The sequence below is a fragment of the Chionomys nivalis genome, chromosome 4 (genome assembly GCF_950005125.1).
Source record: "Chionomys nivalis chromosome 4, mChiNiv1.1, whole genome shotgun sequence".
Classification (NCBI taxonomy): domain Eukaryota; kingdom Metazoa; phylum Chordata; class Mammalia; order Rodentia; family Cricetidae; genus Chionomys; species Chionomys nivalis.
Window position 1 is genome coordinate 66,058,273 of NC_080089.1, and position 17,411 is coordinate 66,075,683.

Here is a 17,411-nt window from a genome sequence, read left to right on the forward strand (position 1 = left end):
TGGCGCTCCCCACAGTGCAGTAGCTGAATAGATCCGCAGGACTCTGGGCGGTGGGGACCAAAGCTTGAGGTACAGTCCGTCTGTTCTCATTCTCTCTCTTTCTCCTCTCCTTCCCTCCTGCTATCCCTCTCTATTTTTCTCTTCCTCTCTCTCCCCCTCTCTCTCTGCCTCATTTGTCCTGTTTGTCCCTGTTCTGGCCTATATGTGTTCCTGCCTTGGGATTATTAGCAGGAGCCAACATGCACCATGTGAGGTGCTGGACCCAGGGCCTCAAACATGCAGGCAAGTACTCTCCCACCCTTGCTCTGTTCTGTTTTAGGGAAGTTTGTTCATCTAAAACCTTCTTTGTGACTAGAAACACGGGTGCCCTGCACTCTTTTTGAGAGGTCTACAGACCACAGTGTAATTTTCCCTTCCAGTTTTGTAAGAAAAACTAAATTTTAGTTCTTATCAGAAAATACCTTTCACTGCATAAATCTAAAAATAAAGCTATGTACTAAGCCTGCTAGAAAAATTAACTCATGACATTTGACGACACACAAAAACAAAACAAAGCTTTCGCCTCAAAGGGAATAAGATAGTTTATTCTGTAGCTGAATTTGAGTGAGCGAGGCCAGGAAACATGGAGGGAGGTTACCCCAGGTTCCATGTTCCCAACTTGGAAGCAGTTTCCTGAAGTTTCACGGTAGCAGAACAAAGAAAGTCGTAAATAAGTCAATTTAAAAATACTTTGGTGGTAACTTTGGAGAGAGGGTTACAGCAAGATGGGGGAAGCTCCCCTACAGCCCTTAGACACTATCTGGTGACAGTCTTTGCTTTTGAGTTGGTAGAAACTAGGGGGTTGCTAAATTAATGGACTCCCAAAGGGTTTTGTTGTTGTTTCTATTAGCGATAGGATGTTACCTCTGGCAAGAATGGCTAGTCAGGCTGAGATAAGGTAATTAGCTTCTGAACCCACAACATTTCAACCTGGCCACAGCATTGCAGTCCTAATCAGTCCGTCAGTCTTTGCTACACAGCTTCTTTCCAGGAATTCTTGTTGACATCTTTGCCCTTGAAAGATTCAAAGTGTTGCTTGGTCAGACCTAAGATCCAAAACAGTATTCTTAAATTATGCAGGTCTCAACTTTTGAAAAGGGGTAGCTGGCAGTAACTGCATAAACTTGGGAACCAGGATCCTAGAGTCAGGACTTGGCTAGGCTTTCCTGGGGGAGGGGGTATAAATTAGTTAGGTCTCACCCTGAAGCTCAGCGACTTCAAGTAACAAGCACTTGTCATTTGTCTTGATTTTGTGGGTCACTGAACAGCTCCAGTCTAGGCTGGAGAGGCATATCCCTGTTCAGCTGGCCTCACCCCTGTACCTGGGCACTGCTGGATGGTTGTGAAGACAGTTGAGAAGGCGTTCCTGAGCAAGGGGCATCTCATCGTCTGGTAAGCTTCACATAGTGGCCTCACCATGGTGTCTCAGGGCACAGAAGAACAACAAGAAGGGGGCAAGTGTTAATATACAAAATACATTAATTTCTTCTTGTGGCCTGGCGAGATGACTTAGTGGATAAGGCACTTGCCACCAAGCCTGAGGACCTGACACTCAGGACCCACATGGTGGAAGGAGATAAACAACTCTGGAAAGTTGACTTCTGGGCATCATATGCATGCCTGACACATGCATGTCTCCACCCCGCGATACACAAAGGGGAAGAAAATGAAGGGTAAGAATTTCAAAAGACATGCCTCTTGGCTTCACAGTTTTCACTTATAAATAGGTCCATTAGATGGGGCTGTGTATAAAAAGACATACCAAGAGACATACTCAAGACTAGAGGCCCAGGGATGTGTGCACACTAAGAGAGATACTCAAGACTAGAGGCCCAGTGATGTCCGCACACTAAGAGAGACCCTCAAGACTAGAGGCCCAGGGATGTCTGGCTACCTGCTAACATTTAATAATTGCACCCGTGTGTCAGCCTCCTCAGATACATTACTGAAAATACTGCTCACTGCTGCCCAGGCTAAATAGCTGTTGCCATGGCAGCTGAAGACCCTCATCAGGTAAGAGTGATTCGGGAGGTACGGTGTGTGTTCTCACCCCTGTTTGCCTGTTACTGAATGTGAAGGAAGCACCAGTTTTATGAGCCCACGGTCTCCCTGAAGCCGGGGTTAGCCCAGGGATGGATTTATGCCTACTTACAACTTCTTTCTCCTGTGATTAGCCAGCTCCATCCTTTTCTGGGAAGGTCTAACATGTATGGAGCATGTAAACATGTAAAGAGAAAGAGGGTCACGTGCACAGCTGGTGTCTACCACCCAGGTCTTGTGAACTCAGGCCTATTATAGAGGTGGAAACTGCTCCTACCTAGTGTAGCACCAGAGGCCCTGGGCAAAGTTATAAAAGAAGAAAAAGAGGCAGCAGGTATATGAATTTAAGAGGGAATGACAAAGTGTTCTTATTTTACAGATGCTCTGATAATCTCTTTGAATGTGACATCCATCATCAGCTTTGATAAGTTAATAGACACTCCAGCTCGCCACAGATCACAGAAGAAACAGGTAAACGTTGGATTATTCATGTTCAACAAGGATGTCAGGAACAGATCTGCTCACGCAAAGCAGTAGCATTCTGTTAACCATCACCAAAGACGCTTCTCTCTACAGCAAATGGGCACAGTCGAAGAAAACCACAACCAGATGCATTGCAAAGATCAATGAATGGGGAAGCCCAGCCCCAATGGACAGATTTGTAGCACAGCTCCTAGGTCTATGTATGGCTCAGGGAACACCGTGGAACAGAGGGTGGAAAGACTGTCAAGAGCCAGAATACCAGGAAGTTCACTGCGAGATTGCTTCTCTTAGAAATGGCTGCATCAACAAGACCCGACCAATGATGTCATCAATAGACATGCTAATGTAGAACAGGGGGGATCTCATGGGAATCTCATGGGGTTCAGTACCGAGAGAAAACTACAGGCATATGACGGCTGCAGAGAGAAGGGATATTAACTTCTTCTAGGCATATCCAATACAAAGTGGCCAGCTCCAAAATCACTATCAGACACCGGAAATAGACTCAGCATACCGTGTTTATATATTTGTCTATCCATCCATCCGTGTGTGTGTAAAACAATAATAGTCGAAAAAAAGAGGCTGTCAATTTGAGAAGGGGAGTATGGGAGGGGTTGGAGGGAGGGAAAGGAAGAGGGCAAGTAATGTAATTATAGTTTAACTAAAATGGGGGGAAATCAGTCATATTCTTCTTTATCTAAAAAATGTATAACAGAAAATGAAACAACTTTTACATGAGCAACAGAACCACAAAGAACCTAAAATAAACTTAATTAAAAATCCCAGGACAGGACTGGAAAGATGGCTCAGCAGGTAACTGCACTTGCTGCCAAGCTTGAAGACCTGCGTTCAATCCCTTTCAGGACGTGGTAGAAGGAGAGAACCAATTTCTACAAGTTGTCTTCTGACCTCCATGGGGTGCTGAGGCATCCGCATTCCTTATCCTACCACATACATTAATAATAGAGTAAATAAATGCACTAAAATTTTAAGATACAAGATAATTTTTTGGAGAAAACTGTAGATTAGTAAAGGACATAAAACTGAATAAGCAAAGAGATATGCCATGTTTGTGGGCAAAGCTATTTAATAAAAAGTGATCAGTTCTCAAATTAATTTGAAAATTCAAAGTAATTTCAAGATATTCACAATACAACTATTTGAGGGAATAAAAGTTAAAACTTAGAAAATCAAACCAAACCAACCAAACAACAACAAAACAAGACTCACAATTCATTAGTTTTTTTTTTTCTCTCTCTCTTGAGACAGCATCTTACTATGTACCTCTGGTTGTCCTGGAACTCACTCTGTAGACCAGGCTGGCCTCAAACTCACACAGATATGTCTGCTTCTGCCTCCCGAGTGTGGGAATAAAGGCCCACGTCAACATACCCAGCTTTATTAGTCCATTATGATGGACTAATAAAAAAATAGCAAAGCGGAAACATTCACCTCAGGTTATCTCAATGTTACTGTGCTGGCTAGTTTTATGTCAACTTGACACAAACTAAAGACATCAAAAGGCAGGAACCCCAACTGAGAAAATGCCTTTGTATTATCCGGCTGTAGGCAAGCCTGTAGAGCATTTTCTTAAGTAGTAACTGATGTGGGAAAGTCTAGCCAACTGTGGGTGGTGCTACCCTGGGCTGGTGGTGGGTTTTATAAGAAAGCAGACTGAGCAAGTCTTGGTGAGCAAGCCAGTAAGCAGCCCCTCTCTCCACTGCCTCTGCATCAGCTCCTGCCTCCATGAGTTCCTGAGTGCCTGCCCTGACTTCCTTCAACGATGAGCAGGGATGTAGAAGCTTAAGTCAAACAAAGCATTCTTTCCCTAATTGATTTCAGTCATAGTGTTTCATTGTAGCAATAGTGACCCTGACTAGCAGAGCTACATATTAGAACTCCGGGACAGAGGCATTTAAGAAGGTGCTCAAAAGGTATGTATGTGTGTATGTGTGTGCTCCCACGTGTACTGGTACACGTTACGTGTAGCAAGCAAATCAATAAAGGATAGGCTGTTTCATAGATAGTGTAGGGAAACTGGCTCACTACATGGAAAAATTATATTTGATACCTAACAATACTATAAATAAACATTAACTTCAGACAAATTAAAGAATCCAATGTAAAAGGTAACCCTACAAAACAAATGTGTACATATAAACATACACAGAACATGTCTATATCAGAATATATAAATATATATATACACACACATATGATATATATGTTAGGCTATATTCTGAGAAAAGGTTATTTTTTTTTAAAGATTTTATTTTAGGTCTCATTACAGTAACCCTGTTGGCCTGGATTTTGCTATGTATATCAGCCTAGCTACTAACAGACATTCACCTGCCCTTGTCTACCAAGTGAGGCTTGTTTTTATTTTATGTGTACAAATGTTTGGCTGTATGGATGTATGTGTTTCATATGCATACAGTGCCCTCACAGGCCACATGAAGGCATTGGAACTTGTGGTAGTTTGAATGTAATTGGCCCATAAACTCATAAGGAGTAGCACTGTTAGGAGGTGTGGCATTGTTGGAGTACGTATGGCCTTTTTGGAGAAAGGGTATCACTGTGGGGGCAGGCTTTGGGGTCTCTTTTGCTCAAACATCCCTCAGTGCGACACTGAGACCCCTTCCTGTTTCCTTCTAATAAAGATGTAGCCAGCACCGTGTCTGCTGCATGCCACTATGTTTTCTGCCATGATGAGAATGGACTGAACCTCTGAACTGTAACTTGTCACCCCAATTAAATATTTTCCTTTATAAGAGCTGCCCTGGTCGTGGTGTCTCTTCACAGCACTAGGAACCCTAAGACAGATCCCTGTAGCTGGAGCTATAGGCAGTTATGAGCAGTCACGTGGTTGCTGTGAACCAAATTGGGCACTTTTCAAGAGCAGTAAATGCTCTTAGCTGCTGCTGCTGAACCATGTCTCCAGTCCCCAGTGTTAGTTCTTGTGGCAATGTAATACATGTAAGATGATATATTTGCTTCAAGATTACCAGACAAGTTTTTGTGTTGATATGGACAATAAAGAGAACAAGATGCAGAAAAAGGAAGAATGATTGATAAGTAGGATGGATTATTGGTTTTTTTTTTCTTTTCTAAAAGATGACAGCTAAATAACTTTGTTTCATTGTTGGAGTTGAGCATACACAGCTCTGTTTTCTGCCTCTTACCGAGACACTTTGCCCATCAGGGTGCTGCTCACCGCTCCCCTCCAGTGGACAACTCTGGAATTAGCTTTCATTTCCCTGCACCTGCTGCAAATAAGGACTGTCCCTTCCACAGCTCTTCTCTGCCCTCTTCCTCTACCATTTGCCTTTTAGGGGCAGCTGGGCACATAGGACTGTTATGAGCCTGGGACAATGGTGCACACCTGTGATCTAACACTCAGGAACCAGGACGACAATGCTCTCAAGGCAAGTCTGGGCTGCATAGCAAGACTGTTTCACAAACAAGCAGCAACAAGAAAACAACAACAAGCTATTATGTTGGGATTGTCATACTTCACTATGTCTAACTGATTATTTATTCTGTGTTGGAGCTGCGTTCATTTGGTTTAGTTTGGTTTTCAGAGGTGCAATGGGTCTAGGCAGTCTTGTTCCCAAAGCATGCCTGATGCCCCCACTAGCAACTCTCTGGTTGCAGGGGTCAGTTAACTTTATGACTAGGGTTTATGGTGGTCTTTGCTTTTTAGTATTGTAAGAGAATCCTTATGCATTTTCACTGGGATTAAATGTCACGGTTCCTATCATAAAGAGAGTGTGACTTAAGTCATCCCAGCCCCCAGAGGAAATAGAACTTGCAGACAGAGTCCAAGTTTGTAGGACTCAAAATTTCTGGTTCTTTTAACATTTTTAAAAGAATTCTAACTATAGCTACCATTATTTCTACTATTCAAAATCCTGGACAGTAAAAAATGTATAATATCTGAACCAAGTTTTGCATTTCACTGTTAAAAACAGTGTAGTCATTAGTAATTCAGTTATTTGTTGTTTGTCTTTGAGGCTGGAGCTCCTGGAGCCCAGATTGGTCTCAAACTCTCTGTGTAGCCAACATTTGCTTTGAACGTCTGATTTTCCTGCCTCTACCTCCCGTGTATGAGGAGTACAGACTTGTGCCATGATTCTCAGCCAGTAATTCAGTTTTAGTTATTCAATTACTGCCACGGAATCCTCAAATCTTCAGGCAGTTACTCCGTGATATATCTAACCATCTCGGTGGTCTTGATAAGTCCTCTCTCCTTGGGAGGTTCTTAATTCGCTGGTCAGGCCATCTCACGTGAAGGAACTGTGATGTCCTACCAAACGGGTTGGCCAGCTAACCAGCTAAATCTTTTTTTTTTTTTTTAAATTATTTATTCATTTATTATGTATACAGCGTTCTGTCTGCATGTGCATCTGCAGGCCAGAAGAGGGCACCAGATCTCATTACAGATGGTTGTGAGCCACCATGTGGTTGCTGGGGATTGAACTCCGGACCTCTGGAAGAACAGCCAGTGCTCTTAACCGCTGAGCCATCTCTCCAGCCCCCCAGCTAAATCTTTAGCCTTTCTCAGGGTCTGGGAGGAAATTGGATGCTAGGCAAGGCTGGATACTGGTTAGTGAGCAATTTGAAAGGTCCAGGGAGAAGCTCACTGTACGGACCTTCGCCTATCTGTGTCTCAAAGCCAACCATATAAACCGCTGCCCCAGACTCCCAGCCCTGAGCACTGTGAGGCCTTAGAGCCTACGTAAGGTGGCCCAGCTCCACATGTCAACTCCAGCTGGAGGGGAAGTAGAAAAATCCCATGCCTATTCCTCTTATTTCCACCTGGTACAGATGGATGCACACTGACATGCAGGCAGCTGGGGGTTGCTTGCCAGTTTTCTTTGGAAGCACCCGAAGTGAGGGGCTATATCACAAACTCCTGAAGTTGTAGACAGCATGTAGTGATCTCCAGCCTTTCTTAGAGTATGTGACAGCTCTGGGTTCAGAACTATCTCCCAAGTCCAAAGGTCCCCCTCTCACATTCCCTGTGGTACAGTGGTTGAGTCTACTGGCTTAGAAGGCATCTTACTTCAGTAGAAAGACTGGTTTTGTGATGACATCAGCTATATTTTTGGAGGCGCCAATGTATGGAGCTATGGGGAAAGCTGCATATGGAAAACTAGTGCCTATTCGTCCCCGAGGACCTATAAAGTTGGTGAGGTTGCCCATACCAAGTTTGGAATTATGAAACAAAAGGGCTGGCTTCTTCCTCCTTCAGACACGCAAGGCTCTTCTAAGAGAGCTACAATTAGGCAGTGTTAAATGTGCGCCTGTACTACACTTAGATATGCCTCGTTTATTACATTACTTCCTCTCTGACCTTGTGAGGTATAGTGACTATGGGCCTTGCCATCATTTTGAATTTTTGAAATCGAGTTTATCTGTGAAGCCCAGGCTAGCGGCCAACCTGTGCTCTTCCCACCTCAGCCTCCCGAGTACTGGGATTACAGGCATCCTGTCCCCACCCCTTCAACCTGACCCCAGATGGAGATTTCTTGCCCAAGGTCGTGCAGGATGGTGAACACCACTGAGATGCGAGCTGTCTCCCCTGGGCATTTCTGTCTGTGCGGCTAGGAAGTTGTCACATTTGAGGCTAGGACTGTTTGCTCTGTGTACTCTTACATGCTTGCTGGAGGGCAAGCTGTCACCATGAAGGGAAGACATGCTTTGGGTGGAGTCCATGAACAGGTTCAGAGACTCCTGAGGTCAGAGGAGAGTGGGTGCAGCCAGCAGGTGTGTAGGCAGAGGGGGCTGCAAGAAACCCAAATTCCGATTGTTAAAAGTTATATTTCCCAAACAAGCTATCTTCATGCCAGCTGACCTTGGTTTTTTTTTTAGATACTTAGAAAGAAATACTACATCAAGGTTTTTTCTTCTAGAATAATGAATTATTTTGTATGTAGAATTGTGAACTTTATAGCTTTTAAATTATTATGCACAGCATTTTATAAAGACCCTGATTAACAACCGTCATTCCACATTCAACAAGAGTAGTATTCTGTCCACATTCAACAGCTGAAGGATTCTGTGGACAAGTAACTGGACCAACAATTCCATGGTAACCGGAGGCAGGAATGGGGTGAGAATTCCCACATTGAAACCCAGTTTCATTTTTCTTAGATTGGAAAAATAAAGTTGAGATTCTACCAGCTTTCTTTTATTTCAAGTTCACTCTTAGGAGTAGTGTGTGTGTGTGTGTGTGTGTGTGTGTGTGAGAGAGAGAGAGAGAGACAGAGAGACAGAGACAGAGACAGAGAGAGAAAGAGAGACAGAGAGAGACAGAGAGAGAGAAGAAAGAGAGAGAGAGGAGAGAGAGAGAGAGAGAGTTTGTTTTCTTCAAAGCACTTTCACATATGGTCTTAAACCTGTATGGAATTAGACATTCCTATTCCAGCTAAGAGATCAGAAAACAGAGGCACAGCAGGGCAGGAGGCTCATGAGGGTTCCAGTGCTAGTTCCTGGCAGAGCCAGGAGTTTGGCACTGTTTTCCCTAGGTCACACTGTCCTCTTATTGATCCTGCCTGAAACTGAGCTGAGTAGCTGCAGTTCGCGCAGAGGTTACAAAGTCATGCCACCGCTGCACGGTGTGAACGAAGCTATAAAGCTCACTGTATTTTTGCATCCAGATCGGTGAGTCTGCATGAATTTTGACACAGAAGTTGCTTCAGCTCCTGCCTAGTTAAAGGAGACCTAGCCTTTTCCTTCTTCTCTCCCTGATCCCACTGCCCTCTCCCTCTTCTGATTCTCCCTCCTCTGCCCCCACCCCTTTCCCTGGTCAGAGCACAACTCATTCATGGAACAAGGAGCTGTGCAGAAGGACTCATGTTCTTCATTGGAGAGCTGTGGAATCAGAGCTCCGAGGTCTCGAGTTCCTTCTAACACATTTCCTCAGATGCTGTGCTGATCAGGGGGACACCCCATCTCCATCTCTGCCATCTGGGGCTTGGAGAGGAGGACACAGTCATGTCCCCTGATGAGACTGGATTGCTGGAATTGGCACACCTTGCCTCTGATCAGCGAATACAGAACGATGATATCTAGAAAATTAGAGAATCCACATCTCAGAGGAATCAAAAAATAAAACAACCCCATCTGAAGCCTTGGTAGGGTAGCCACGGAAGAAGCCTGTCCTGGTCTTGGAGATAGAATTATTTGGGTTGAGAATATAGTTTTTGCCTTTTCAGAAGCATTGTGAATCTGTGCCAAGAAAGGATGGAGCTTCTCCAAGCCTCGGATTCCTAAAGCCTAACGCTACCCCACAGGAGGTTTGCAGAATGGAATGCCACACTGTCACATGACCAGCAGACAATCAGCAAACCATTTTCCTCCGTGTGCTTTTTTCTTTGGCTCTGTACAATGGCGAATCCTCCCAGCTAAGTGACACTATTTATGGAGCTTATCCCTACCATAAGAAATGAAATTCTTGGGGCGGGAGAGAAAGTTCAGTGGTTAAAATCATGTGCTGCTCAGAAAGAGGACTGGATTCTGTGCCCAGCACCCACATGGCACAGCTCCAGCTCCAGGACCATCCAAGACCCTCCTCCCCTGGAGCCAATGTATAATTTTAATAGAAGAAATGGAGTTCTCAATAGCTGGCCATTCCCTGTGACGGCTTATGGAACAGGCAAATGCACAATGGCAGCTGTGTTGGGAAGAGAAGCCTGGCAATAGCCATTATTTCGGAGGATTCATGAAGTCATGGAATCTGATTTCACACTGATGATGTCTCCTGTCAGTACCCTAGGACAGAATGAGGCCTTCTGGGTTAGACACCTACCTTCCACGGCACCACTCCAATTACAAACCTATCTCAGTCACGTGATCATTTGCTTTCTGCTTGTGTGCCCTCCAAGAACAAGGCCTTGCCAGGCAGCATTTCAGCCACATAGAAAATGAATGAATGAATGGATAAAATGTTTTCACTGAATTAATGAATTAAACGACAGAAATGTTTTCTCTGTCTTGTTCCTCCTTCTAGCCATATATATGGGTTCTGTTAGGCAACCAGGGGGCAGGGCTTACTTCTTTTACAGACAGGACCATGGCATGAAGTGGGTGACACAGACTTCTGGACAGCTGGTGGGTGCTTTCTCCTTCTCTCTCCCTTGCCTGTCACTCTCCATTCTGGCCCTTGGGTCTGCTCCCTGGATCCGTTTGAAGGCCAGTTACCACATTCTGTTCACAGAAACCCTACTCTGAATCAGTGAGGGATAGGCTTCCATTGGCAGACAACAGCCCATCTAAAGATGCCAAAGCTGGTCCTTACTTGCATAGCTACAAAGTTCTAGCAAACAGGGAAAAGATACCAAGGATTGGGGATGCAAACTGGTTGAGAGCGCATTGCTCAGCTCCACTTGCTTTTGAAGTTTGGTCACTCCACCCATTTCAATCTGCTTTCCCCACTTCTGATCCTTTGAAAATATTTCCCCACCCCCATCAAATTGACTCTAAGTCCTTATGGAAATTCTCTTCACCTCTTTCTTTTGAGACAAGGTCTCAGTATATAGCCTTGGCTGGCCTGAAGCTTATTTTGTAGACCAGTTTTGTTTTGAACTCATAGAGATCTACTTACCTCTGCTTCATGTGTGCTGGGATTAAGGGCATGTGCCATTACACCTGGCCCTTTCTTTTTAAAGATATTATTATTATTATTATTTTGTAGGGCTAAGAGACAAGCTTGCTTGGCACACAAACAACTTAAAGGAGGCAGTTCTCTCCTTCCACTGTGGGACTCTAAGGATGAACTCAGGTTAGGTTTTCCAATCAACTTTACCCTGTGAGCCATCTCCTCCTCATTACCCCTCCCATATTATCCTCCCCCCTTTTTTTCCTTAACACAGAGTTTCACCACATAGCTCAGAGATCCTCCTGCCTCAGCCTCTCTCATGCCAAGACTTCAGAGATAACCCACCACAGCTAGCTTCAGCTTATAATCTTGGTTCTCTTCTGTTAACCATTCTTTACCAATTAGCCAGATTTCTGGTAGAGACGTGCAATAAGCACCACAAACTTTCTCTCTGTGACACCTGTCTATGTTCGGGTCATCTTGTTTTTTACATTCACCCTTTTCTCGTGCCTCTCCAACTTTGGGGGTCCTTTCAAAGTGAATGTTTCAGGAGGAGCTCAACTGAACATTTTCAGACATTCCGAAAAAACACCTGGCATGTCCGTGCCTGGGGCAGGTGTGTGGGCTTGCTCGTTTGCCTGGGAATAGTCATGGTTTCACTGGGCCCCGGAATGTGCATTTCTGAACCTGCAGGGGTCTCCCTCATTCTTCAGCTCCCTCGGCCATTTCAGCTTCTAATAATACTGCCTAGGCCACTCCAGAGCTCACTCAAGGCTCTTTATCATGGAGAAGAGTCACCCTTAAGCTTACCGTGGTCTAGAAATGCTTGTGACACAATTGTCATTGTAACAACTTCCTTGAAGAGATTTCAAGCCCTTTATTGCCCATACAATAGCTGAGCTGTTAGGGACAGAACAGTAACACCTCTTGAAATGCAGGTAGTGCCTGCTTCCTGGTGGCTCTCAGCTGCTTAGCTCCTCCAAGTTCTGGGTGAACAAGTGGCTTCATTGGTTACCAAGGCCAGCTTGAGTCTGTGTAGGCTGAGTAGCAACAGAGACTGGAGAGGGATGGACCGGGTTACAAACTTGGGGGATTATATACTGAGCCATGTGTATAGGCAGTAGAGGGGTCAGAGTTACTAGGGGAAAGGTATCCAGGAAAGGTAACTGGAGTGTTACAAAGACACTGGAAGACCCAGGGAAGCAGAAATAACAAACCGAAGATATAGGAAGGGTGGGGGACAACAGGGCAGCTGCTCGATAAGACCTAGCTAGACATGGGCTAAACATGAAGGCGATCAGAGCCACATGCTGTCATGTAGCACAAGTGTGCATATTGCAAAGCAGGCAAATATACGAGAAAAGTGCAGAGAAGTAGCAACAGGTGGTTACTACTGCACTGGAAAGAGCTTGGCCACTGATCTAGACTGAGACACGAACGCCTAGACCGGTCTCTGATGCTTTTAGACACTAAGTAATGATGCAAGTCCTTTTCTTTCATGACTACTCCAGGGAGGGCACCTTTTCCCCAGCTTCCTACTGAGGATGGACAGATAAAACGTGGATTTGCACAAGGAGCAAGCCTCTTCCCAGGAGAAATTCTAATCGCTGAGTAAAGCTGCTCATTCGTGTGAAATCCCATTATACCATTTTCCTGTTCACAGGAAACAATGTGGTTTCATTGAAAGGAGTTTACTCTGGATGTGCTGTGCAATTCACAGCTACTTAGCTAACCCCTGTCCAGACCAGGCAGAAGCATTCGGTCCCTGAAGGAGGACTTGGCTCAAACGGCATCCTATGGAGACTTTCAAGTAAGGTCAGTGACAGACCACGGCCACATCCAGTGAAGTGACACTTGGTTCTCTGACTTCCCACAGCTCTCTGGGAGATCTGGCTCCCCAGGTGTCCAGAGGAACGGCCACGCAGGCCGGCCACTGTGGACCACTTAAGTCAGGATTGCAATTCACCTTGGACCGGGGACTCCAGCCCTCCGGTAGGCTGGGCGTCTTGCTCCCGCCCTCCTGTTGATGACATCATGTTTGGGGTTGAGTTGCGGCTTAAAAAGCAGCTTGGGGGCAGCCAGCAGCCTACACTGCGAGCGCGGCGTGGTTCCAGGTTGCACGCACGCGGTGCTGGTGCGCCCCAGTCAGCTCCAAGCGCCTGGCAGCCCCAGAGCGAGTGGCAGCTTTGAGTCGCCCGGCAAAGATGCCCCACTGCAACCTGCGCGCAGCGGCCGTCCTCTTTCTCGTGATCCTAAAGGAACAGCCTTCCAGCTCTGCCCCACTCAACGGTAAAGTTTCTTTTTTCTTTTCTTTTTTTTTAAGAGTCGCGCACAGTCAGACACTCAACCATGCCTGGGCAGAAGGATCTCCTGCCAGGCTCTTGCAAGATAAAATCACTAACGAAGGAGCAGGGAAGGAGCTGTGTGGGTAGCACATTTTCAGGGAAGAAATGCCCACTTTTCGTATAGGATGCACGGTCTACTGAGGTTGGAGACACGTTGCCTTTTTTATGGTGTTTTGTGCACTGTTGGCATTACTCGTTTGCCTTTTTTTCTGAGCGCCACTAGCTTTGGAGATGGGGCTTGGAAACTTGCTAGGCAGAATCCCGGAACCACCTGCAGAGCGCTGAGAAATGACTGGCTTCCTGAGTGGTGCGATCCGCAAGAAGCGGGAGTCAGGCTGCTCTTCAGAACCCTCAGAGGCAGTTAACCAACAGACTCCACCTCTATGTTAAAGGGACAAGGTAGCAGCCCATCCTTAGTCACTGTCTTTCCCCTAGGACTCCATTACCCGGAACCTACACGTGTGTGCACGTGCACCCCCTATTTCTAATTGTAAAAAGGTGCTGAACTCCAGAGGGCAAGGGTGCTGAGGGTGCTGCGTGGGGTGTCCGGCTGAGGTGGGAAGAGGAACCTGAGCTGTGGGCTCGTGTCCAAAGCCTGGTTAATTAACTCCTTTGGAACAAGACAGGGAAAGCAAGCTTTAGCCTGCCTCTCTCTCAGCTGCTTTTCTCAGGGAGAGGTCGGTGACTAGGTCCTGCTAATGACAATCTCCACATTGTGGAGATACTTTGGGTGTCCAGATCCTGGGTTGCAACATTTATAGAAAGGACCAAGAGTGACCCTAATGGCTGAACCCCACCCCCATCCACCGGTAGGAAGCAGGGAGAGAGCATCGGTCCTGCCCAGTAGGATCAGAGCTCTCCTCTCGGTCCTCCACCTCCTGGGAGGTCACTGTACCTGTGGGGAAGGCTGGACCTGTGGGCAACAAACCACTCCTTTGCTGGATCTTCATCTACTGGCTGGCAAGCTCTGCCTACTGTCACCTACTTCCATTCAGTCAGGAAGAGGCAGGAGGTGGGAGAAATCTCCGAAAATGGGGATCAGTTTTGAAAATGGCCAGCTTTGACTAACTGCTAACTCTCCAGAAATCCAAAGAGACTGAAGTTCACCAGAAATCTTCTTAGTACTGAGCACCTCCCCCAAAGGAGAGGAGAGCTGTCTATTGATCTTGGGGCAGTTACTCCTTATTCTCCTCCTTGTTGCGCCCTTCCCTCCTCATTCTCCAAACTGCCTTGGGGGAGCTTGCAGTGAAACCCCACTTCCATGGTACACTGAGCAGTCTTACCTGCCTCTAGGTTCTAAGATTTTGTTCTGCTATTCATCTGGTCTGCTTCTTAACCGCCTCAGGGGAGAAGTCAAACAAAACTTACTGGGGTGTTCAGAAGGTCAGTTACCACCAGGTTGGGACTGGAGAGTTAGCTGAGTAAGAGGGTCAAAGTGTGCTCTGCCTGGTCCTTGGGGGACTGAAATTCCTCACAGTTGGCACAAATCACTGCCCAAGAAAAGCCCTCGGTCCAGGGGTGGGCGGAGCATAAGGTAGAGCTGAAGGTCTTCTGGGGACAGTGAAGAGCTTTTTGTTTCTATGGCTGAGGGCCATTTCAGTTACCTGAAGGTAGAGCATGGGACAGGCTCACACTGTCTGGATGCAGTGCCATAGCCCTTGGAAGCTGCTGGCACTCAAGGCAGAAAGCAGGTAGGGCAGGACCCTGAACACCTACCTGGTCTGGACTTTGCTAAATACCCATTCCTCGGGGCATCTCCCTGCCCAGTGCCAGCTGGGTTTGCAGGTTCCAACAGGCACTACTGAGCTGCCCAAACCCAGCCATTTTTGGAAAGGAAATGGGGGAGTTTGACCCCCCTAAGAAGCTACTGAAATTCACAGGAACATGGCACGTGGAGACTCTTAGTAGACACATGGTCCGAGACAGGTCACTTACATCACCTGCAAAAATGAAACTCTTCTCTTTCATGGTCAGATGCCAATAAAGAATGCTTGATTCTACAAAGCCCAAAGGGGACAATATAAACATGTTTTCTAAAGGTATGGAGAAACTCAAAGAATTACTTAAAAGAATCCAAAACGGTTGTCCTAGGAAGCAAATAAATGACTAGTGACTTTTAGTGGGCTGACATTTGCTAAAAGGCCTTGTAGAGCCATCTGACTCTAAACTATGTATAGATGCCTCATTTGATCAAAATCATCAATTAACTCTGAAAATTAAAAATAAAATTAACATGGAGGCAAAGACACCAGACAAGGCAATAATAGCAGCAATGAGGCAAAAGGAGATAAAAATCAACATTGAAAAGAAAGAAAGAAAAAGCAAGGTTCTCTTTCAGCTTTTAGAAACCACCATTGGCTTGAGTAGGAAATTGTTGCTCATGGGGAGTGGTCAGGTCCTTGACACTACATTTTATTGAGAGACAAAGGTGAGGCCAGTTCTTAGTCTCCCAGCTGCTTCTCCCAACCACAGACACTCAGATATGCCAAGAGAGGTGCCCAGGACTTGCACTGTTCCCTAGCTGGATGTGTCTCCCCTAGTGTATAGAGAGATGCATCTCAGCTTGGGGTACCAGTCTTCTTTCACAAGGAAGGTGGAAGTGGGCAGGCTGGGTGACAGGGGCAGAGTCCTGCAACAACTGTTTAAAAATGTCACTGGATGGGGGAATGAAAGACCCGTGTGAGGGGTGAGAGGGCTGGGAGGTGGTGGGTGGCTTGGGTTATGTTCCTGGCAGAATTTCTCCCCCACATTCCTGGCACTGCCAGCAGTACAGCTCAGATGAGGATGGCAGCTCTCTTGGTGGTAGGGGGGGGGGCATCTTCCATTCGCAGGTAGTTTTCTGCTTTCTGGATACTGATGTGAGAAGTTCTCCACAATATGTTTTTGAGTGGAAAAAACCAAGACGTTAAATAGTGTGTCTAGTAGGGGAGGCGGGAGAATGCATGGGTGTCTGACCCACCATCACCCCACAGACAAGGTGTCTACTGGAAGAGGGCAGGGACAGTGGGAGAGAATTCTTTCACTGAATGAATACTTCAATTGCTTCTGGGTTTCAATTCACATGGAATGGAATTCCCTGCCCGGTTAATAATGTTTGACTTTTCTAAGCTGTCTGGGGTGGCATCTATTCCAGATGCCCCCTGCTGAGTCCACAAACACCCCTACAAACTCCCCATCCTGAGCTCTGTGTGGAGCACAGCTCTGTGTGGAGCACAGCTCTGTGTGGAGCACAGCTCTGTGTGGAGCACAGCTCTGAGGAGTCATGGTTCTGGCTCCACGTCAGAAGTTTGTATTTGGGGACAGGACACTGGCTTCCTTCTCAGTCTCGCCCACTTGAAAACTAAACATGCAGGGTCTTCCTGGCTCTGTCAGCTCCACTGTATTGTACTTACTCGTTTCCCTCTGTTCTTTACAGGATCCAAGTGGACCTATGTTGGTAAGTAGAGATTTTAAATATATTTATTAGGCGATAACCATAATTAAATTAGAGGCTTGGTAGAGGTTGTTGGGAGCATGGGGTGCTTGGGGGAAGCTGCATCATCAGAGAGTGGCTCCTCATGAGAGTTACGTTGTGTATTCTCCCCAAGCAGAAAGCCTGCTCCAGGGGGCGCTTGAACTGTGAGACTCAGCACTGAGATTTCCAAATTCCAGTAAGAATTTCTCCCAGACCTCCCGTTGCAGGGGCCCTGGCAGGAGAGAACCCTTCCTCCTCTCTAGATGTCTTTCCTACAACAAACAAAGAAGAAAGGGCTCCTTTTGGAAAGTTTGGCTCAGGCCCTAGAACTTAAGCTGTCAGTGGATCTGAAATTAACTTCTTGTGGCCATGTTGTCAGCAAGCCACGGATGCAGAGATGATGGGCAGTCCTGAGTGAAGAGGAGGCTTGACTAACGTTAAATATGGT

At 46.1% G+C, this 17,411-nt stretch overlaps 1 protein-coding gene across 4 annotated transcripts in view; it reads left to right on the top strand.

Annotated features, from left to right (window-relative positions):
* Positions 1 to 13,325: 13,325 nt before the first annotated feature.
* Positions 13,326 to 17,411, top strand: part of Ca12 (carbonic anhydrase 12) — a 53,262-nt gene continuing 49,176 nt past the window's right edge. For all 4 annotated transcript variants that reach the window (XM_057768300.1, XM_057768301.1, XM_057768302.1 and 1 more), the window contains exons 1-2: positions 13,326 to 13,453; positions 16,925 to 16,945. In XM_057768300.1, the coding sequence (XP_057624283.1) occupies positions 13,369 to 13,453; positions 16,925 to 16,945 (106 nt within the window). In that variant the 5' untranslated portion in view covers positions 13,326 to 13,368. The remainder of the gene's footprint in view (positions 13,454 to 16,924; positions 16,946 to 17,411) is intronic.